Source organism: Apis mellifera, linkage group LG16 (assembly GCF_003254395.2).
Source record: "Apis mellifera strain DH4 linkage group LG16, Amel_HAv3.1, whole genome shotgun sequence".
Lineage (NCBI taxonomy): Eukaryota > Metazoa > Arthropoda > Insecta > Hymenoptera > Apidae > Apis > Apis mellifera.
In genome coordinates this window covers 1,448,734-1,473,436 of record NC_037653.1, presented here as the reverse complement: position 1 = coordinate 1,473,436, position 24,703 = coordinate 1,448,734, and the positions used below count along the sequence as shown (strand labels likewise).

Genomic DNA, 24,703 nt, shown 5'->3' with positions numbered 1-24,703 from the left:
TGTTTTAATATTTCCTTATAAAAGAAATTTATAATATACTAGAATTAATATATATATTCTATTTGTAAAAGCAAGATGGATGCCATTGAGTTATTGTTTGTCAAGAATAAGTGTTTAAAATGCGAAATATTACAGTATTGATATATGCATATTTTTAAAATATAGCCTTTTGTAAAAATTAAAAATTTTTTTTCAATTAACAAATTATAAATGTGTGAATCAATATTGCACAAGTTTTAGTTGTAGCACATTATTTTGAAGCGTATTTACAGTTATAAACATAACCTATTAGATTTCAAAATTGATCGACATTTATCCTATGTATTCCGTGATTTAAGTAAATGAGTACGTTTAAAATATTTGTAAAAGTATATATTTTAGAAATACAATGTAAATATATTTCCTTTTAAACTATACATATAATATTTGTAATTACATGTAATTATATTTATTTAAAGAACTATTTCTAATGAGACTATTTTGCAATTGTATAAATAAAATATTAACAATTTTTGTATTATTTACAAAATTTGTACATAAAATAGTTTTTTTTTTATTATTTATTATATGATCTTTATGCATTGTGTGATTATTATTGTTGAATTTTCCTGAAATATATTATTCATTATTGATGTAAATATTTTTATTTTAATATAAATATTTGAATGTAATTTAACAAATTAAGAATATAAAACAAACATCATTTATTATATACAAGAATAAAAATGATATTTTTTAATGCATTTTATTTTATTTTTTACAGCTACTTATATACATAATGGGTGAATTAAATGTGTGTTTTCAAATAGATACAGATAATCGTGAAAATTTTCCATCTGCAGCTGCTTTTCAAACATTTAAAAATCAAAGAGATACATTTTATGAAATATTTAGAATATGGGAAAAAAATCATTCAGTGCCTGGTTGGAATTTTCAAATAGCTTTAGGAAGTAAAATAAGAACTATGTTAACATTGCACAATGATGCTATAAATTATTATCATTTTGCAAGATTATTTAAGTCACAACTTTTAATTTCATGTATACAAAATAGACAACAGGTAAGCTTAAACAATAAAGTTATATATTTGCTTATAAACAATATTTTATTTATTAAATAAAACTTGCTAACTTTTCAGTTTATCTTTATAATTATAATTTTATCTTTATAATTTTCAGACAGAAATAGAAGATGATGAAAATATAAGTTTTTTAAAAGCTTTGAAACATGAAAATCCAAAGAAATTGAATCAGCTTCAGAAACGATTAGTAACTCCACAGCCTTCCAAAAATCAAGTCACTGAACCATCTTTTCCTGGAGTGCAAGAATTTTTCAAAGATTTTATATTGTTTGCTTTTAATCCAATTTTTTATGTTCATTTAGAAAATTGTTTAATTCATGAGATAATGGAATTGAATGATACTCAATTTAATAATAGTGAAATAGAAGACTCAGGTATTAATATTTAATATTATATTATATTCAATATTATATTCAATATTCAATATTATATTATAGCTATATATTTAATTATTGTTAATATATAAATATGAGTCTTTTTCTTTTAATAGAAACAATAGTTGATGAACAAACTCAACAAAATTTTATTATATGCTTATGCAGTTTAAGACTTCTTGCAAAAGTATTAGGTCTCCTTGTATCATTACCTTACAGATCAGAATCAAATAATTTCAAAGAATTAATAGCAACTCAAGTGGAAATAAGAACCAAAGTAAGTAATATAGTTTTAATGTTTTATGACTTTATGTTATATATAATTAATGTTTAAGCTTTTATTTAGGTTGTGCCAGCAATAAATTTACATCTTTGTCTTCATAATGCAATAGCATCAGGAAAATTATCATTAACTGTACCTTGGATAGTAAAATATTTGGCTATGATGGATACTGTATCTCTTCGATTACCATATTATAAACAAACTTTAGAACTCTTATATTATATCTATAAAGTTGTAAATCATTTTGATTTTTCTGCATCTGATAGTTTTATTTCTCAACAAACAGCAATTCTCCTTAAATCTACTTTATGCTGGTTATTTGAATTATCAAATGTTCCAAAAGATTTTTATCTTACTTGGCAAGAAATATATAAAGTTAAAGAATTACGAAATTTGAAACAACTCGATAAACAATATGTGCAAAAGAATATACTATTGGGAGAACCTACTGTGTCTATTACATCAACTAAATGTAACTTAGATAAATTAGATATTATTAATGAAAGAACATTGCGTATATGTTGTCCACTGGTTGGATTAAATGTCTCTGTATCAAATTCAAATGCAAATTTAAATAATTATAATTCAAATAAACATATTACACCAGTTTCTAGTCAACTTCATAAATCTGCTAAAAGTGCAGGTATAAAACATCTAGAGGTAAGTTTATTAGTTAAATTTATTTTACAAGAAATATTATAATGGTTATATTTTAATAGTTGAAATTAGAAGAAGCATTTTTTGGCGGACAACCAGCATCTACACGAAAAACTGTTGATTTTGTATCTGAGCGAGTTGCTTCAACTTGTGTGAAACATATATGTAACACTTTGTTAATGTCTTCTAGAGAAATGAATTTGAATATTTTTAGGGAGATTTTGGAGAAAAAGCAAATTGAAAGACAACCTGAAAAAATTGGAGATTTATTACGAAATATTACAGATTTCAAGGTAAATTTATTGATTTTTAAATAATACAATATTAAAGATATATTATTATATAATATATATAATATATATTATATAATATTATATAATATAATATTTATATTATTATATAAAATTATATATAAACTACTAATATATTATCTACTATATTTATTAAATATTATGGAGAGTTAATTTTAAAGGGTAAAACAAATGCAAAAATTGATATAAAAAATATTGTTTATTTATTAAATAATAAGCATTACTAGTAAATAATAAACAATTTGAATTTGTGTTAAATGAAGTGAAGCAAATGATAGAAAAGATATTATATCAGTATTTTATCTTTGTTACATCATCATCTTATTTTTTCACTTCATTTCATTTAATTAACACAAATATAATAATACACACTTAAATTATAACACAAATTTAAAATATTTATAATATATTAAAAATATATTAATAATATTTTTATATATCAACTTTTATATTTCTTTTGATTAATATAATTAATTTTCTAAAGATATCTCATATATTATATACAATATGTTTATTTGAATTAAATCATTTGAATATTGGAAAATATGAAAAATATTTGAAACAAAAATTTAATAATAGAGATAAAAAGATTATGCAATATTAATAATTTTTTTATAGATTGATGTTTAGAAATCATATGAAGATTAATCTTAATTTTTTAATAAATAGAACTATAATTTTTATTGCACTAATTGGTGCAATTCATTATTTCTTATAAAAAAAATTTATGTCAAAAAATTTTTAATTAAGGAGATATTGTAATTTGAAATTAAAAACTTAATTTTTAAGAAAATTTATATTTTTAAGAAAAACATGCAAAGTAATATTCTACTGCTCATATTCTACTGCTCATTCTCTTTGTTTTTTATGATTTTCAAATTACAATATCTCTTTTAGATTAAAATAAGATAAAATATTATAATAAGATATAAATAGCTTAATATTTTTTTTATAAGAAATAATGAGCTGTATTGATAAAAATAATCAAAATTATATAAAAATTTATTTATATTGTATTATTTCATTTAGGCATTTATATCAACTCATATGAATGCTTTAGCTACAAATATGTCTAAAGAATTGAAAGATCAATGTGAAGCATCTATACCGGGAATTTGTGAATTACGGGTAACTAAATGTATGGAGTCTCTCTTAGCGGAAGATTCTTTAACATCCGTGAAGGAAATGTGTACTAAAATTGCTACGAGACTAGCTATGGAACGTATACATCAATGGATACAATCACATATAGTGGGTGGATCATTATTTATAAAAGATATGGAACTTGAATTAAATAGATTTTTAAAAAACAATGCACCATTACATCCAATTGAAGAAAAAAAACATAATCCAAATGCTATGAGTCCAACAACTATCACTGATAATTTAAGAGTAATTATTTTTATATTTTACTTTTCATTGCATAATATTATAATAATATATTATTAACGTAATTATTATTAACGTAATTATTATTAATACGAAAACATTATTTTTTATATTAAAATTTTTATAGGAATTTATATGGATTATACTTGATAATGGTAGTGATTCTTTAACAATAACGATGGTATTAACTGTATTGGATAACTTATATCAGACTTTAAATGAAAGAGCTGATTTAGTTGTGGGGCCAGAGAAAGTTTTATACTCTCTTAGTATAGATTTTGCTTTATTTTTAGGTAACTAAATATTAATATTAAGTTACTATAACTATAATTTATTATAATATTATAATATTAATTTCTTTTTTATTTATAGTTGCTTATCGAAGTGATTTGTTTACTTTAAAAGTTCAGGAAAAATTTATTAAAGTATGGGCAATGAGTCGTTATAAAGCTTTGGAATTGGATTCATCAATAAATAGAATACTTAGTTCTAGAAACGTTATGCTATTAGCTCAACCAGAAAAAGAAGAAGTTTGGATAGTGTTTGGAAAATTTATTAATAAATTGATAAAAAAAAACGTTTTAGATATTGACAATTTTAGTGATCAATGTGTAGCTCTATTTAGACAAAATTGGCCTGTGGTAAATAGTTTATTATAATATTGGGATAAATATCGTTTCTTAATATTTAATTATTAATTTTTATATTTTTTATAGCCCATACTAAAACGTTTATCAAAATGTTTAATGGAAGTTATAACTGATTTCAAAGCATCGGATGAAACAACAGAAAAAGTAAAATATTTACTTGGTTGGATAGCTGAAACATATAACGAAATAGAGTTTTGCGATAATTATAATTCTATAGACTGATATTCTTTTAATCATTTATATTTTTAACTTCTTCATAGGCTAATATACTATGTAAATTATACAATTCTTGTGCATATATAAATGTAAATTATTGTACATTAATTAATTTAATGACGAAAGAGATGTGTGTTTCACACTAATTTCGGAAATTGTTATTACCATATAATTGTAAATCTATAACAAATTTTAGTTAACTTTGAATGTATAAAACTCGTTAATTCTGTATAAGAATGCGATGAATTTCAAATTTACAAAACTTGATTGGTTTGACATTTAGCAATAATTATTTGCTATTTTTATGGTTAAAGTATTGGTTATTATATCTGTACATATGCATGAATTTAAATTTTTACATATTTTTAAATTTAATATTATTGACTTATTTCCATATTTGAATGTTTACTGTTGCATTTATCCAGTGAATGCGTATTTTATAGTTAACGAAAAATTTTAACTTTTCGTATGTATGAAAAGTAAAATAAAGAATTTGTTTTTTATATTTCTATTTACAAACTCCATCCTTGCATTATTATTTTTTTTATTCTTGATATTTTTATATTTTCTATAATTTTCTCAATTAAAATAAATCAATTATTATAATATTAAAAATCTTCAAATACATCTATTTTCTATTAATTCTTTAGATATATGCGCAACATAGGATGCGCGAAGGACTTGAGCGCGAATAAATTTTGTGCAGTTCGGCGCCGTTGCTCGACGAGTTCGTACGTATTTTATTGCTTCGTAACTTTTCGTTAAATATCAGTGTTGATGATCACGTTGTGTTAGTTATTTTAATGTATTCTTTCAAATGACGTTTATTTGTTTACTTTTAAAAAATACTCTTTACAACAAGAAAAAGTGTTTTTTTTTTTTTATATAAAAAAACCTATATTACAAACAGACGCAATCAGTATTTATTTTATTCAATTTCAAACAATAAGGATATGATTTTATAACACGTTATCATTTTTTATTTTATGGAATATTGTTTTATATTCTATTAATGTGCTAAATCAACAACAATCATTGATATTCTTGATATATAAAATATTATATTTATTCCATTGGATTAAATATTTTGATACATGAATGTTGATTGATTACCAAATGAATACGATGTCTTGCAAAAGAAAATGCAACTTCCTTGATAACATTTATTATTTCGCGAGATTTTTTCTCGATATTAAAAACATAAGATGTTGATAAGAAAAAAGAGAGGAAGAAAAAGAGAGAAAGGACGATAAAAAATAGTGTTGACAAGTGTAATGGAATAACGGTGATCGCGTGCATTGGCTTCATGACTAAAAAAGCAATCGTGTATGTATCCAGTTTTTGCGAATGAAAAAAAGATCAATCGACAGATATTCAAGCACACGAACACGTTCTTAAAGATGTTACTACATATACAGTGTAAGCGCAAATTTCAAATATCAAATAACATGATCTACTTCTTCAACTCTTTTTTTTTTAAAGATATCCGTTAATTCGAAAGGATATATGATCCGCGTCCTTAGAACACGTGTTCACTGTCACGTGGTTTGTTCAAGAAAACATGAAATGATCCATGGATTCGCGCAACATCTTTCGAATCTTTTTCATCGAATTAACTATTATTTCTCGTGAGGTAAGTTTTTATTATTATAGTTTTTTTTAATAGTTATGAATATTGAATTATAATATTAACAATATTGAATATTAAATATAAAATTAAAATTAAAAGTAAAAGTTAAATAATATTTAATTTATAAAATTAATTTGTTCAATATTAACCAAGAGAAATGTTAATTATAAAGATATTAAATGTACGTTAAGAGAAGAGAAAAATTATAAGATATAAATCTAGATAATAAATTACATATGTCAAAATATCTATGTTGAGCAAATATTTATTATGATTATAAGATTTTATTATAAATTTGAAGTATTTTTAAAAAAAGTAAGGAATTTCAGTTTATTATTCTTTCTTCTTATATATCTGTTTATTATACTTTGAGTCATATATTTCTTATTATTTACTCTATTATTAAGATAATATGAAATAAATTTAAAAGTAAATATTTATAAAGTTCGCAAATAATGATTCAAATATGATAAAAATATTAAGATGGAGAAAAAAATGTATATAGGTGATATTTAGAATTTATTTTGTTTTTGTGAATCAAATTGGAAATCGAAACGATAAAGTCTCTATATTTAAATTTCGAATTCGTACGGAAATAGAAAATTATATGTGAAACATAGGATATAAATTTTCAGAATCATTGCAATAGTTTTATACGAAACAAATTTTTTAAATATTAATTAACTCTATTAAATTTTATTAACAAGTCTTTAACAATATATCAATGGAATATTTATCGAAATTGAAAAAATTCAAAAGAAAAAAATTACTTTCCTTTTATCATTACATTTTTTTTTGTTATTTTATTTCTTGAAACATTTTTCAAGAAAAAATTTAAATTATTTTTACAAATTTTTGATCAATAATTTTTGGTTATGAAGCATAAGTTTAATAATTTAAAAAATATTCAAATCCAATGAAAATGTTATTTGGATTTATTCTTGATAGATTATCTCGATTAGTAACGATTATGCGTAGTTACAAATGTTCACCATTACTGACAACTTTTCTAAAGGAAGGCCGCAATTTGTGGCTGGCGGTGTCGAGCGCCATTTTGATTCACCTCTTTATAGGAAATTACCAGGCCTGTTTCAATTTGCCTCTCCCTGATACGCGAGACTCCATCACAAATTCAATTTTCTTTACCAGTCCTGACTGAAAAAAATATTAGTCTCGTTTTATTTTGATCTTAAATTGTTATTCGTACATTACACATTATGTTTTAACATGTATTTTAAAAAATATATTCAAACAATTTTTCGATCAATTAGAGAAAAATCTTAATGATAAATAAAATTTTATTATGTTTTATTATGTCCTTATTTTTATTTCTCTAAATGAAAGAATGATAATGGAATATGAAATTTCAGTTTATTTTTTCGAAAATTAACTTAAATTATCCTTAAATTTATTTTGTAAAATTAATTTTTGTAATGTAACAATGTTTTGAAACTTTAATTTTTTGTTTTAATACTTTTTTAAAAATATTTTCAATTCTTTTTTTTATTATATTATCAATTATATTATTTTTTATTCTTTTATAAATATATTGATATTTCAAAATGAATATATAAAACAATATTCATATTACAAATAAATAAATGAAGAATTCATGCGAAATGATAATTTTCCATACTCGAGATGTTAAAATTTTTTTTTTATATATTTTATTTCGCATTACATTTACATTCTCTGTGTTATTAATATATTAAAAATAAATAAATAAATAAATAAAACTTAATTTGACTTTTGTATTTTATCGTCCTCATTTTGCTAAATTCGTCATTAGATTTAGAATCGAACAATTATTTCACTTTGTAACACAAATAATCCTGTTATATTCTCTAATAATAAAATTAAATTCTAGAACTTTTCGAATGTACAGCATTTTATTTCTTCTTATATCGAATAATATAATAATAGTTAATTGAAATAATATAATTTTACTTTTATGCAAATATCATCCAATGTTTATTTTAATTAAAACCACAGAGATACATCCTTAAATCATGTATGTAATTCGAATAATTTTCGAGTTGCTTAGGATATGTGCACAGGATATTGAGGATCATAAATCCTAATTGACATTTCGTGTACTCGTGCGCCGCTCCCGTTATAGAAATCATAAATCAAAGCCCTTTATTCCACATAGATAGATTATATTGAAATCAACATCCAAAAAAGATGTTACTTTCCACTTATCTCTTCTATTTCTTTAATATTCTCCTCAATTACTCGATAAAATTATATTATAATTAGTCATTGAAAAATAATTAACGTTACAATATATATATATATATATATATATATATATATATATTATCATATGTAGATATATACAATTTTTCTATAATGATACTAAGATAAGTTAGTCTTTTTAAAAAATGTTGTGAATTATTATAGAACGAGAAATAAAAATATATTCGAACCAATAATTCAAACTACGGTTATCCATTTATCTCTCAAATTTTTAATTTAATTTTAATACACGTATAATTTTAATTTTTATCGAAAATGTTAATATACGTATATATGCTAGTATTCGGTTAATTGTGGATTTATTTTCACCTTATTTTTTAAACCATCCACGTGTTTTTAAAAATGTATTGTGAAACAAAAATATGATTTTTCTATCTCACTTATAAGAAATATTTTTCTGCTCTCGTATTTCACAATCCAGTGAAGCGAGAAAATTGAAAAAAAACCATTAACAGTTCACAAAACATTTCTTTGGAGAATTGACGTCAATTCTTATGTATATTCTTAAATAGGAAAAAAATAAATATATATATAAAATATCATCCATGAAAGAATCGACTCAAAATAAATAGAAAAATTGGTATACAAAAATATTGATTCAGATTATTTATTTATAATAAGTTATAATTTATTAGTTTGGATTAAAAGGACAGGAGTATAATAACAGAACAAAATGAACTCTATTTTATTTCATTTAATTTCAATTATAGAAAGAATTATAACTTAGAATTATAATTTAATAATATAAAAAAAATAATCCATATTTTTATATAGCAATTTTTGTGTTTGACTTTCCAAAGTATATATATCTCAAAAATATATTATTTGTATACTTAATATATACATATATAATATGCATATATTTAACAATAGACAATCAAACTCATTCAAATGATGGATTTCATATTTTTTGTTTTATGATTATTCAAAATATTTTTGACAAAATTATTGATTAGATTAAATAATAGAATAGATTAAATATTATAGCAGTATAATATTAATATATAGATACACCTTGTATAGAATAATTATTTGTATCTTATTATTCTAAGAGAAACGAGAAATAGAAGTAATAAAGATATTATATTTCTATATTATCGTAGATGCGAGAGTAACGAAGAAATGGAGACACTTTACACAGGAGCGATCCATGGGTTTCCTCAATCGAATGCCGGACTTACTAATGGAATTTCGATGGGAATGGGTAGCTCGTTCGATCAAGATGGTGTCTTGAGTCTCATTGTGGTTTTAGGAGGGAGCTTGTCTCTGGTGGCTCTAGTTTTTGCCTTCATTACCTACAGGTAGGTCAAGTCAAATCCATTTGACGATAAATGATTAGAGAGAAAAGATATAAATTTTCTTTTCAAAGGTGTAGGATGAAATGCTTGCTTAAGTAGAAACAAAGTAAGTATTTAAAAAAAATTTTGCAAAAAAAGTTAATCAAACGGAGATATTGATTTTTATTTTTGTAAAAAAAAAAATCGAGAAGCCGTTCAAAGGAAACGTATAAATAAAACAATACTGCAATGATGAAATTTTTTTTTTTTGGTTTCTCTAAATAATATTTTTGCTAATATTGGTAAGGTTTCTTTATACGGTTTTCATATAAAATAAAATCGAACACGATGTATATTTTAGATTATATTCGTATACTTGAAAAATAAAAAATATTTATATATGATTCAAGTTATATCATTTTTGATATTATTTTAATTAAAAAAATCTTAAAGTTATGTTTTATAAAAGTTTAAAAAGAAAATTTAAAAAAATCGAAAATAAAAAATTTTTACAATTGTATTATATCACAGATTTATGATTTCACAACGAGTTACATTCTATCCTCTTTAGTTAAAAATGTTCGAGAAATTTGAAGTTTTATCATTTTCCTCAAATAAATGAATTTACTCAAAATAATGAATTAGATTGTATCTTTATGAAATTCGCATGAGCTTTTTATAGTTTAAAATGTTAAAAAAAAAAAAAAAAAGAAAAATGAAAAAATACTTAATAACATTTTAATTAAGAAGAATAGCATTGCTCGCGAATTTCATGTATTAAGGTGAATCTTCATCATCATTGATGACTATAATAAATTTTTTACATTTACATTGTAAATCAGTTTTGCAATTATAAAATATTTATTATGAGATACTAAGAAGGTATAATGTGACACAAGATTGGAGAATTATAAGTTTGAATTTTTTTGTTATTTTCTTTCTTCTTAATTTTAATATTTGATAGACGAATATTTATAAACTTAATTTCAATATATAAAATAATAATAATAATATTATTATTTTAAGTTTATAAATATTCGTCTATCAAATATTAAAATTATAATAATAATATTATTATTATTATAATATATATAAAAGCTGTCATTATTTTTATTAGTTCAAGTCTTAAAAATGAAACTTCGAAGCAAGCGTACTTCGAGCGTATTTAATGAAACGAGGTATCGAATGAAACTTGATATCGATTCTTATCGATTGTAATCGATGATTATTTGCGAAATTCACTTCGCAGACAAACGTTCGAATTTCAAACTGTGAACGCTAAAAATATATAAGAGACACGAAATTCGAACTTCGTTTCATCTTTCGTCGATAATAATGTAAAGAATGAGAGAAAACGAAAAACGATTGAAAATATTTACGAGGTTATTATTCCTTCCGATGCGATATTATACTGGCTTCACTCGATTGAAGGTTAATTTATTCGATATGGGTATGTCTTTTGAACATATATTAAAATCGAATATAATGAAATGCAAAAAATAATTTTTAAATATTTTCGATTTCGTTTTGAGGTTATACACTATGTGAACGTATACATCAATTGCAAAATTAAATTCTATTTCTATCACTGTGATAAGAAAAGGCATCTGTTTATAGTATTGCAAATAGAGATAATATATGTAATTCGAATAATAAAAATTCTACAAAATCTTCCATTAAAATCGAATATAATGAAATACAAAAAATAATTTTTAAATATTTTCGATTTCGTTTTGAGGTTATACACTACGTGAACGTATACTTCAATTGCAAAATTAAATTCTATTTCTATTACTGTGATAAGAAAAGGTGTTTGTTTATAGTATTGTGAATAGAGATAATATATATATAATTCGAATAATAAAAATTCTACAAAATCTTCCATTAAAATCGAATATAATGAAATACAAAAAATAATTTTTAAATATTTTCGATTTCGTTTTGAGGTTATACACTATGTGAACGTATACATCAATTGCAAAATTAAATTCTATTTCTATCACTGTGATAAGGAAAGGCGTCTGTTTATAATGTTGCGAATAAAGATAATATATATAGTTCGAATAATAAAAATTTTACAAAATCTTCTATTAAAATCGAATATAATGAAATACAAAAAATAATTTTTATTTTAATTTAATTTAATTTTATTTTAATTTAAATATTTTCGATTTCGTTTTGAGGTTATACACTATGTGAGCATATACATCAATTGCAAAATTAAATTCTATTTCTATCATTGTGATAAGAAAAAGCGTTTATTTATAGTATTGCGAATATATATAGATAATATATATAGATATATATTATATATAGATATATATATAGATATATATTATATATAGATATATATATATAGATATATATTATATATAGATATATATTATATATATATATATATATATATATATAGATAATATATATAGTTCGAATAATAAAAATTCTACATTCGCAAAAAATGGCCGAGTATAATAGTAATTCTTTATTGATTAATACCAATTAATATGATTAAATAATTAATACTCGTGTATATGTATTTTATGAGAAGACATCCGTAAAATGTTTAAATCGATTTGGCGTGGTACTCTTGGAGAATAAGGTTAGAAAGGGGTAGAAACTTTATAATTAAGTACTCCAGCCGCCGGAAATTGGAGGAAAATGAAAAGACATGGCTTCCTTCTTTCTTCCTCGATATATTAGTCATCCTTACTCTTAGATTTGATAATGTGGTTGGAATAGCAATTTTAGAGAATATTGATGAAATATTTTGTATAATTCGCGTTTTCACGATGTTAGAAATAGGTTTTCCATAGTAAATTTAAAAACATATATATATATATATATATATATATATATATATATAAAAGTATATTGTATATATAAAGGATTAGAAATTTTTATTGGAAATTTGTTTTTATCGCGAACGAGCATGGTTTTAGTGAGAGAAACGTTACATTTTCAGATTAAAGCGGGATTCTTTCGACACAAAGCTGGATATTACTTTCATGCCACTGAAATTTTAGTAATCCAATTGGTAAAATTTTCCTTCAAAAGGAATTTCTTAGGCTTCTTTATTAACTGTTTAAAAACTTTTTTCACCCAGTTTCATTTCTTATTTCAATCTATACTTATTTTCTTTCTACGTACTTTTAAAAATATTTAAACATTGGTGTCATTAATCATTCTCTGTTTTATATTTAGAATAATTAAAACAATAATAGTATTATTTAAAATTGGAAAATAATATTAAAAGAAAAATGATCTCAGATTATAATTCAAAATTATTTCATAAAATAATTATTTTTATTTTTAATTAATCCCTGAGCAAATTTTGAATATTCTATTTATTAATTTTTCTTAATATAAAATAATTATCAACATCAATAAACATTTATCATAAGCAATTTTTTTCATAATATATTTACAAAAAATTTTTTATTTCATGCAGAAATATAGCTACTTATATAAACTTTTGAAAAGTGCATTGCGATTTTTAATCTATAAATATAAATTATTTATGAATTATTCATTAATTAAAAATGGTTTAATGGAGAATTGCATGATTTTGAGAAAACCATAATTTGATATTTATTAATTATTCTGTAAATAAAGATATAAAGATCATATGAAAATGATGTATATATTTTTTTTAAATAGAATGAATATAATCATATAATATTTAATACACATTTATATTATTTAATAAAAAGATTTATATATTTAATACACATTTATATTATTTAATAAAAAGATCTATATTTTTATTGCACAAAATAGTCAAAAATCTGTACAAAAAAATTTTTTTTTTAAATTAAATAGATAGATTGTTCCTTTCTAATTTATTTATTTATTTATTTATTTTTATATATAACGAATGAATCAAAAATTATTAAAAATATATATATTGTCTTTATATTGCAATTCTCAATCTTTTTAATATATATTGAAAAAAAGAAACTCATAAAATCTTGTAGCACTGAATATTATTCCTACCAATGGTTATACAATCTCTTTCAAGTTTCAAACTGAATTTTTATTTTATTTTTAAAAGTAATTAAAATTTCTATTAATAATATAATTTCAATTTTAAATGTGAGCTTGAAATAAAACAATCGTTGAGTATCGAAAATAGGTCAAGTTAAAAATCGAGTGTTTATGCGCCAAGTATCCAATCTATGCGTGATCGATGAGTTTGGTCCCAAATCTCTTCCTTTCTATATTTATATTTCCTTTGTGGAAATCGTTTTTTGGAAATTTTCCTTTTCTACGCGAAAAGAAAATTTCATCCATTTTTACATAAGAGTATTACGTATAAATTTGTTGTTAAAATTCTTTTCGCAAATTTGTTTTTCAGTGTGAAAAGTTTTATGAGAAGCCTTAAATAACGAAACAGCATTATAAAATATCAAGTCTTTCTTCCACGAAGAATTAATATTTCCTCAATTTTTCTCTTAAATAATTTTTTCGATCCAATATTTATAATTATATTTTTCTAATTAATTAAGAAATAAAATTTCGTTAGAGGAATATCTCTATCCTTTTTTCTTCCTCGAACTCGACGGTTTTTATCCTGCTCGTACGAGGTAAAAATCTTGGGAATTTCTTGGAAAATTTCTCCTCGCTGGTTCATAGATGGTATATTAAGGCTTTCATTAGAAGCTTCGAGATAAGCCGCATAGAACATCATATAATCGAAAGTAATTAACTTTTTATTCGGAAAAAATGATAAAAATGAAGATAACGAGTATTCTCTACGGAAATTATTATAGTAAGTCGATAAGTAGAATTTTCATGAAATTTGTAAAAAAAAAAAAAGGATTATATTAATTTATTCACAATATTCAGAGTAGAAATTCGTTAAATATCATGGAACACGTTATTTTATAATGGTTCAAATAGTGCGAAATATTTCCATAATTACAGCAGTGGTCAGGAATTTGTAGGAATGGCTTGCATGACCATGAGCTTTTTATTCTCGCCAATTCTTGGAACTGCTAAGTAACTCGAGACAGACCTTGGTGTTATCGGTAACGAAGTGAATTAACTGGTATTGAATTACCGATATAGAAGAAAAATATAATTCTTTTTTTTTTTTATATATTTTTTTATAATGTTACATTATGTATTACATTATGTTGATCGAATTATTGATGAGATTCGTATAGTAATATCAATGATTACAAAAGTGATAAATGTTATTTAGATTAAATAACTTTTGTAATAGTTTCAATTATTGAAGTTGTTATATGAAGTTTCATTATAGAGTTGTTAATTATATTTATATTTCATTGATAATTTTTGATATATCGATAATATATTAAAAACGGGAAATTATGAATACAAAATTTCTATTTCTTTTTATTCAAAAATTATTATTAAGTAAAAATGTTATTTTACAGTAAATTGCAATAAAAATAAATAAGTTTTATCTAAGAATTATGTTGAAGTTTAAAATAAATTCAAAATTCACTTTTATATTTTAATAATATTTTGAATCGAATATCGAAAAGCCAATCCATAACAATGTTTTTAATAATAATTTTGAATAAGAAAAAATTGGAATTATACATATTTAATTATTTTCATTCGTTATCGATAATATATTAATATTTTATAAAATATTACACAGATAAAAGATTTTTGAATAATAATAAGACAGATTTTTTTAAATCAATTATCCTATATTATATTTTGAAGAAAATAATATTTGTTTATAATTATATATGTTTATTTATATTTTAGTATATTTTGGTACATAATATAGTAATTTATTACTCAGTATTACAAGATAAATCCAAAAAAAGTAAAATTTGCAAAAATATTTGAATATATTATTAAAATTAATATAAATAATATTATATATCGAGAAATTATGAAATTTTTTAAATGTATATAATATGTATACAATAAAATTATATTATATAAAATTTAAATTATTAAAGTAAAATAACAAATTACATATAATTCTAATGATCATTGAATTTATATGCGAAAATTGAAGTATCAAGTAGATAAAAATCAACTTATTAATGAAAAATAATAAATTTATTTTATTTAAAATAAAAATAAAACATAGAATATATTATTAACAAAAAATAATTTTTAATACATTTAAAACATACTATTAATAATATTAAACCTAATAATAAAAATTGAAATAAAAAAACTACTATTTAAATAAATCATTTTAAAATATTTTGTTAATAAATTCATAATTTTGTTAAAAATTATAATAAATAACATAATTTGAATATTTTTTTAACATGAAAATTTTTTTGAAATTTTCTTTTATATTTTTATATTTTCTTTAATATTGAAACAATAGTTTGTATTAAAATGAAAGTTTTTTTTCATTTTTTGATATCTATATATTATACTTTAATATATTGCAAAATATTAGATTGTTGTAAAACATTTAAGTATAGACATATACATATATTTTTTAAATGGATTATTATTTGCAATAATATCTACAATAATACCTCTATTATGTTTCTGCCTAACATTCTGTTGTATATCCTGTATATTATCTCTATTCGTAACAATGTAAATATTTCTTATCACAGATGTGGAAATAGAATTTAATTGATGTTGAATACATTCAATATATATAATGCTAGATATCACGACGTCGGAATGTATCGAAGCATGTATGATAATGTTAGGTTAGGTTTGAAGTGTTATTAAAATGAAATCGGCAATATTGAAGAAAATAAGAAAGCAATTAGAATAAAAAATAAAATTGACAAAGATAGTTAGATAACATTTCAAAATCATTGTCATTTAAAAAAAAAAGGATAAAATTGAAAGTTATTCGCAAAATATACATTTCTTTGTACATTAAAAAATTTATGTAATTTGACAATTAAAAAAAATATGGAATCACTAATTTTAATAAAATAAAATTTACATTATTTATTTATAATGAAACATTTCATTTGTTGTAAATAAACGTGTTATTTTAAATAAAGAATAAATTCTGTATTGCATTATTCAACGTAATTCTTTTATCTTTCTTTATTCCTATAAATTCAAACAATAGAGACTATGTAATAGATTTCAAATTATTTATGATTCTATTTTCATTTCCCCAGAATATTTTTGAAAACACTGTAGGCATTAGAAATAACAAGTTCAAATTAAAAATTTATTTTTCTAACTATAATTAATTTATCTATAGTCTTTAATAGTGAGACATTTTGAACATAACCTATAACTAACAAAAAAAGTGTACATACGTATGTATACGTTCAAAGGATTACAGTGGAAAAAATAATCGATGGAAACGAAGTCATTGATGTATTAAATATAAAAAACGAAACGGTGTACGTTCATGTGTGAAACAGTTGTTTTATTCCAATAAATTTCAGTCCAACCATAGAATTATACATGTGTGCATCGAAATTGTAGTAACGCGATTGTTTTCGAACAATTGAAATAAATTTGCCAATTATTTCGCATCATTTTTTTATTCCATGACAAATGGTATGGAATTAATTCACGTAACAATTAAAAAGATCAATAAAGTTGATTTTTATCCAGATATATTTTTCATATATTTTTCCTTTTTTTTTTTATGAATATCTATTCTAATTCGAGATATATAAAATTTATTCTGCAATATTTTTTTAAGTGGATTATTTGGATCATTAAGTTCTTTTTTTACAAGTTTAAATTAATTATTGTTTATTATGTATTTGATATACAAGTATAAATGTAATGGCGAATTTGTTCGCTTATATGACCACCTACTATCCCCACCAATTCTCAAAATTGCTGGCTTGAGGCAGACATTATCTGATTTACATTAACTACTATGTATTGACTTACTAAAATAAGACACATAATTTTCTTCTATCTTTTATTTTATTGCTACAACATATGGAACAATGTAAGTCTTATTAAGTTCAATTATTGAGATTTTTATGATTAAAATAATAATAAACATGATTATATTTATATTAATTTTTTTTATAATAATTTCAATTAATAAAAACTAACTTGACTGCATTATACTTTCTTATTTTCATTTCACTTTTACTCTTGTGTATGATAAATCTTTCTGTATGATCAAATTGTAATTCAAACAGTGACTGTACTTGATGAAAATTCTTGATTAGATTATACAAATTTGATATAATGATCAAAATATATATGATATATATATTTATTTACGAACGTGATGAAAAATAATGACAGATGATTTTATATGCCATATTAAGACGAAAAGAATAAAAATATAAAATTTTATTTGAGATTTCGTTTTTTAAATAAATCAAATTTAAAAATATTTCGAATGAAATTGAATATGGAATACGAATGAATTATTGATGAAAAATTATATCTATATATGAAAACATTCAACTAATTATAATTTATTACATTTATCATGATGGATAATTTAGAAATGCATGTAATATAAAATTATTACATTTTCCATGTAAATATATGTAAAATATATGCGAAATAAGAAATAATAATAATTATTTTTATTATTTAAAAAATTAAAAACTTGATGATATTAAAAATATATATATATATGTATACATATAGTAAGATATGTAAGTATAATCCAATCAGCTCAAATATCTTATTTAGTTTTGAGAATAAAATTCAATTTACAATATCTACAATAACTTAATTTTTATTATTTTTAAAAATCATTGTTGAATAAAATAATTCAAATGTTAAAATTTCGGATATTGCTACATCTCCAATAATCCAGTTAAAGGATAAACAGGATTTTTCAATCCTGTATTTCTTATAATCAGATTAAATAAATTTTTTAAATTTGTAACATAAATAGAAAAATTTGTTCACGTGCGGACGGCTTTACATATCAATTTGAAAGTAAAGAGAATTCTGACAATGAGTGATGAAAACGCGTAAACAGTAACTTCCTTGGCCAAGATAATTTCTAAAGTAATCTATCATGAATAATATAATCTACTAATGGTATCATCAAGGAAATTTAGCCAAACTTCTTATCGTTGGCAAAGTGTAGAGGCAACTTTCAAACTAGCATTGCTTTTCGAATCGATAACTGTAAATGTTTGCACTTAATTAACATATAAGATGTTTCTTAATAGAGGATAATTAGATATTAGATAAGATATTTATTTCCAATCTGTCTGCAACAAGGATTTTTAATCTTTTTTTTTTCCATATTGATGAATTCATAAATTAATTATTATATAAATTCTAATTGCATTATAAAAAAAGAAAATACTGTAACGTTTTTTTTAATCTGATAAAAAATGTATACAATGATATTACAAGAAAATTCATTTAATTATTTAAGAAGACGAAATCAAGTTCTCTATAAATGATGATAAAAATTTATTTTAAAAATTAAACATTTTTTATATAAAAAAAAATTTTGCTCTATCTTTACTACTGGAAAAAATGGAAAATATTTTTATTTACTTATTTTTTTTGAGTATAATGTATCATATTTCGAACAATTTTTTTTTAACGATATATTATTTTAAAAATATGAAATCAAGGCTTAGAATTTCAATATTTTTTTTCTTTTTTGAAATATTACTTCATTACAATACGAGATAGAATTTTTCATATAAAAAATATTTAATTTTCAATAAAAAAAAAAATTCAAACAATTCAAAATATGCTGAAAATTTAAGGTCTGATTTCATTTCGTTAAAAAAATTTTTCATCGACAAAAAAAATTGTCCCAATTGCTATTATGGGACAATTTCTATATACATTTTCATTAATTTTCATTGAAATCAAAATTTTTAAGATTTCTTTGTAAAATATTATTGAATATATTAAAATAATATTATTTTTAAAATTTAAAATTTTGTAAAATATTATTGAAGTATTTTTATGAGCCACTGTACATTCTCTTATATAAAATAATCAAGCGGATGATATCATAGATATATCTATGTCTCGTTTTAAGTCTAAAAGAAACTTAATAAATAATTTATTAATTTATTTATTAATATTATTAATTATTATTATTATTATTATTATTATTTATTAATTATTATTATTATTAATTAATTAATATTATTATTATTATTAATTATTATTATTATTATTATTATTATTATTATTATTATTATTATTATTATTATTTATTATTATTATTATTATTATTATTATTATTATTATTATTATTATTATTATTATTATTATTATTTATTAATATTAGTGTAGTGAATTTTATTTCTAATCACAACAGAATGCTAATTAATTAAAAAAAAAAAAAAAAGAGCTTAATACGACAGGTTATTGTATACCCCAACATTACCCTAATAATAATAATTTTATCGCTTCTGATAGCTGCTTGCCAAATTGATATTAAAGCAACGTTAATTTACACCCAATACCATTCGATTCCTATTATTCACGCTTCCTCCTTTGAATAATCATGATTGGACGCGAGACAAGGCTGATAATCCGCCAAATTTCCAAACGAGCGGCTACATAATTCATAGAGCCACGTTGTTCCGGCTGGCTATCTCGAATCCATTCGATTCCCCGTATAACTACAATATTCCACGCAAGGGAACGTCCATTCTCATTTATTTCTCTGTTTATCTGGTTCAACCGCCAACACGGTTCCACCCTATTATTCAAATTGGCCATCTAAGATCCTTGTTATCCTTGCCGTCTTCACAGATGGCAGTGCTTCGCCGTCACGTAATTGGTGGAAATTATTGGCACGGTATAGAGAAGAGAATAAGAATGTAAGATACGAATCGATTATTCGAGGTTAACCAAATAAATCGTGTGTATTTGGAAATAGATTGAAAAACTGTTCGTACATCTAGATTTTTTACAATAAGTTTTATAGAAGTTAGAAATGATAGAATGGAGTATAATTAAAGATATGTAATAATGCTAATTGTCACATTTTTTGCTAGTTTAACTGTCGTGGAATTAATATCAATTCTGAAGAATTTTTTTCTATTTAAATTCTGATTGTGAGATATTCTTTCGATCGTTCGATTAATAATATAAAAATTATTAAAAATGTTACAATATTTAATAATGTAGTGATTAATTAATAATAATTAATAATATTGAAGAATTGGAAAGGGCAAAAATTATTCATGATTTTAAATTTTAATTCTATTGCTCTTCAAAAAGAATATTCGACGAGCATTTGTAAATATTATTCAATGATATAATAAATATCAAATTTTATGCATCCATATGAAACATTTTTCATTCTGAAATATGCAAAGATTAAAGAATTAATGAATTTTGAAAAATTGTCAGTTTGAATTGAATTTTTCTTTTTTTTTATATAATAATTTTTTAATTTATTATATGTACATTTAAACTTTATATTTTTATTATATGTATCCTTATATAATACTTAAAATTTGAAAATTATGTATTAATCAAGATTTTTGTTTTTTTTAATTTATCTAATTTATCTTATTATTTCTATTATCTTCTCTATATAATTATCTTATTATTAAAATGAATGCAGTATTGAATAAGATTATGTTCATGAAAATTGCACTAAAAAACAATTTATAACCATAATTATATTATAAAATTGTTTTTAATTTTTAATTATTTTTATTTTCTTGGAAAATTTCTAGAAAGTAAACTTTAAAACATAAAAGTTATTACATAAAAGATGTTCCATATTAACATCTTGTATACATAAATACAAGAATTATAGAAGATTATCAAGAAATATTCTTATTTTCATTTTACTTGCTCATATGTATTATAATATTTAATTTAATAAATATCCCAATTTTTGGAAATTTAAATTTTATTACAATTAATAATGATAAATAAAAATTCACATAAACAGATAAGTATTAAGTATCAGTAGATAATCACGTGGCGCTAGTGTTGTCCAATCACCAATCCATTTCATAATAATACATAATATAAAATTATATCATATTAATAAAATAAAACCTTTACACAAATATAATCATTTTATCCAAAAAAATTTGATTGTCCAATATCCCTCTTAAACACTTATAATTTTGATTTATTTTAATTTAACTTCTCATATCTCCTCTCTCTCCATCTCGTCTCTTCCATCTTTCTATATACATCAAAGAATTTAACGTGACTTTTACCTTTTTCAAATTTAAATATGTATGTATATCAAGTTTTGATTTTTCTCGGATTACATTTCAATTAGAGCAACAGAGGGATGCATGAGATGTGTGTCGTATATGGGTCGTGTTAGCTGGTTTATTTTAAAATTCAAAGAAAAAGCGTTCCGGTATGTTACTTGAAATATCCACGGGAACAAAAAGACCTCGAGTTAAGTGTACTTTATCACGCTGCATACGTCATAAAAATCTGGAACGCAGTCGCAGAGAGAAACGGAGTGAAAAGAAATGTCGGTTAGGTTCTTCATCCTCGGAATCACCAGCCTCCACTTTCTTCCCTCGCCACAAGCATTCCATTTTAAAATCTAGTTGGCATGGTCGAGCCTTAACTTTTTATCCATTGCTTTTGCCTATATGGATCCATATAATTTTCTCGATGCGGTGGATTGGAAAATTTAAATTTTAAGAATTAGGCTATTTTCATCGATCATTGATCATATTCTTGGCTTTTTTTTTTTGTAATAGTGCCATATTATATTTTCATTGTTAATTTTTTTATTTTTATTTTATTAGTTTGAAACAGTTAGTTTCTTTCTTTTAATTTCGAAAATAGTATTTCTTGATTTGGTATGATTTTTGGTGTCTTATAATCTTATAAAAGAGAAACGTTTAAGAAGGAAACGTGCCCAGCAAACGAAAATTCAGAAATAAAATCCTTTTATTTGAACAAAAATGAATAGCGAATTTAGTGATGTAGAAGAAAAAAAGAAAAAGAAATGAGATTTAATTAATTTTCTTTTTCTTTAAAATATAAAAATATAATTTGAAATAAAATATGTAATATACGTACATATGTGGGAAGTTAATATGTAAAATACATAAAAGACTTATTTATGAAATTATAAGAAATTTAAGTTTATGTCAGATATGAATAGATAGATAATAGTGTGAAGAAAGTCTTCATTTTATTTCATTTTACTATTAATTTAGAAATAAATATATTTTATTTTATTTTTGCAATCCTATATTTATTTAAAATCAATTTTAAATTTGTTTCTTTTATTGTCCTACAAAATTTTTCGTAATTCGTTAATTATTGTATTTCATAAGGTTATATTATAAAATATAATTTTATTTTAATAAGCAAACAGTGTATGAAGAAATCTAATATCTAGTATTGTCCTTGACACTTATAATAAGATTGTTTTGAATATTTCACAATTATTTTATTTACAATTTGATTCAATTTATAATGACAAATTAGAATCAAAAAGAGATTAATGTTTCTATATACTCTTGATTCTCTGAAATATATTCTGTGTCATGTATCTTGAATCTAGTGATATTTGTAAATGCATAATTTAATAAAATAAAATTATCTAATGATTATCTAAATGAAGCACAATTTCATTCTTTTAAAATGATTATTAATAATAATAATTAATCAATAATAATATTAATTTATCTCTCAATAATTTACACATAACCTTTTTCAGCTGCTTTTACTTGAGGTTAGGTTAGGTCTCGGATGCAAGAAAAATTCTTATTAATAAAGAATTTATAAGGAAACAGACAAAAAAATTTTAACGAAAATTCTAAGAATAATAACTAAAAGTTCATAGAGAGATACTTTGAATTAATTTTTTTTTTATTTTGTATCATCGATAATGAAAAGTTGATTCGTGAGGTAATTCGACACCGAAAGAAAGAAAAAAAAAAAAAAAAGGAAATCGAATTATATTAAACAAAAAATTACTTTAAACAGTTTTACTAACACAGTTTCATTCTTCTAAAATGATTATTATTAATAATAATCAATAATAATATTAATTTATCTTTCAATAATTTACACATAACCTTTTTCAACTGCTTTTATTTGAGGTTAGGTTAGGTCTCGGATGCAAGAAAAATTCTTATTAATAAAGAATTTACAATAGGAAACAGACAAAAAAATTGTAACGAAAATTCTAAGAATAATAAGTAAAAGATCATACAGAGATACAGAGATATTCTGAATTAATTTTTTTTTTTTTATTTTGCATCGTCGATAATCAAAAGTTGATTCGCGAGGTAACTCGATTCTGAAAGAAAGAAAGAAAGAAAAAAAAAGAAAATCGAATTATATTAAACAAAAAATTACTTTAAACAGTATAACAGTTTCATTCTTTTAAAATGATTATTATTAATAATAATTAATCAATAGTAATATTAATTTATCTCTCAATAATTTACACATAACCTTTTTCAGCTGTGTTTATTGTTATTTGAGGTTAAATTAGGTTTCAGATGCAAGAAAAATTCTTATTAATAAATAAAATTCTTATTAATAAATTTTCAACAGGAAACAGACAAAAAAATTGTAACGAAAATTCTAAGAATAATAACTAAAAGATCATACAGAGATACAGAGATACTCTGAATTAATTTTTTTTTTATTTTGCATCGTCGATAATGAAAAGTTGATTCGCGAAGTAACTCGACGCCGAAAGAAAGAAAGAGAGAAAAAAAAAAAAG

General features: G+C 21.9%; 2 protein-coding genes across 6 annotated transcripts in view; both read left to right on the top strand.

The window, feature by feature from the left end:
- The first annotated feature begins 13 nt into the window (after positions 1-13).
- LOC726888 (codanin-1) lies at positions 14-5,466 on the top strand. 3 transcript variants are annotated; one of them, XM_006557736.3, is made up of 10 exons: positions 14-345; positions 764-1,060; positions 1,179-1,455; positions 1,572-1,732; positions 1,802-2,398; positions 2,458-2,688; positions 3,736-4,098; positions 4,223-4,388; positions 4,468-4,736; positions 4,812-4,967. In XM_006557736.3, exons 2-10 carry the CDS (start codon positions 779-781, stop codon positions 4,965-4,967), a joined length of 2,502 nt encoding a protein of 833 aa, XP_006557799.1. In that variant the 5' UTR covers positions 14-345; positions 764-778. The 3 variants fall into 3 exon arrangements, with proteins under 3 accessions (XP_006557799.1, XP_016772579.1, XP_026301710.1); XM_016917090.2 differs by having other exon boundaries at positions 14-390; XM_026445925.1 differs by lacking the exon at positions 14-345 and having other exon boundaries at positions 779-1,060; positions 4,812-5,466.
- A 182-nt stretch (positions 5,467-5,648) lies between these two features.
- The window catches only part of LOC100578662 (cadherin EGF LAG seven-pass G-type receptor 1), a 144,663-nt gene continuing 125,608 nt past the window's right edge, over positions 5,649-24,703 (top strand). The window contains exons 1-3 of one of the 3 annotated variants that reach the window (XM_016917093.2): positions 5,653-6,380; positions 6,444-6,594; positions 9,954-10,151. In XM_016917093.2, coding sequence (XP_016772582.1) covers positions 9,973-10,151 — 179 coding nt within the window. In that variant the 5' untranslated portion in view covers positions 5,653-6,380; positions 6,444-6,594; positions 9,954-9,972. Of the gene's footprint in view, positions 6,595-9,953; positions 10,152-24,703 lie in introns of all 3 variants that reach the window. The other 2 variants (XM_016917094.2, XM_016917092.2) reach the window with 2 other exon arrangements.

What these genes read in the sequence shown, in the direction of transcription:
- LOC726888 (XM_026445925.1), top strand. Translation starts at nt 779, where the DNA reads ATGGGTGAATTAAATGTGTGTTTTCAAATAGATACAGATAATCGTGAA. An exon ending in GTATACAAAATAGACAACAG is followed by an intron (nt 1,061 to 1,178) that starts GTAAGCTTAAAC and finishes TATAATTTTCAG; the next exon opens with ACAGAAATAGAAGATGATGA. An exon ending in TTAGACAAAATTGGCCTGTG is followed by an intron (nt 4,737 to 4,811) that starts GTAAATAGTTTA and finishes TATTTTTTATAG; the next exon opens with CCCATACTAAAACGTTTATC.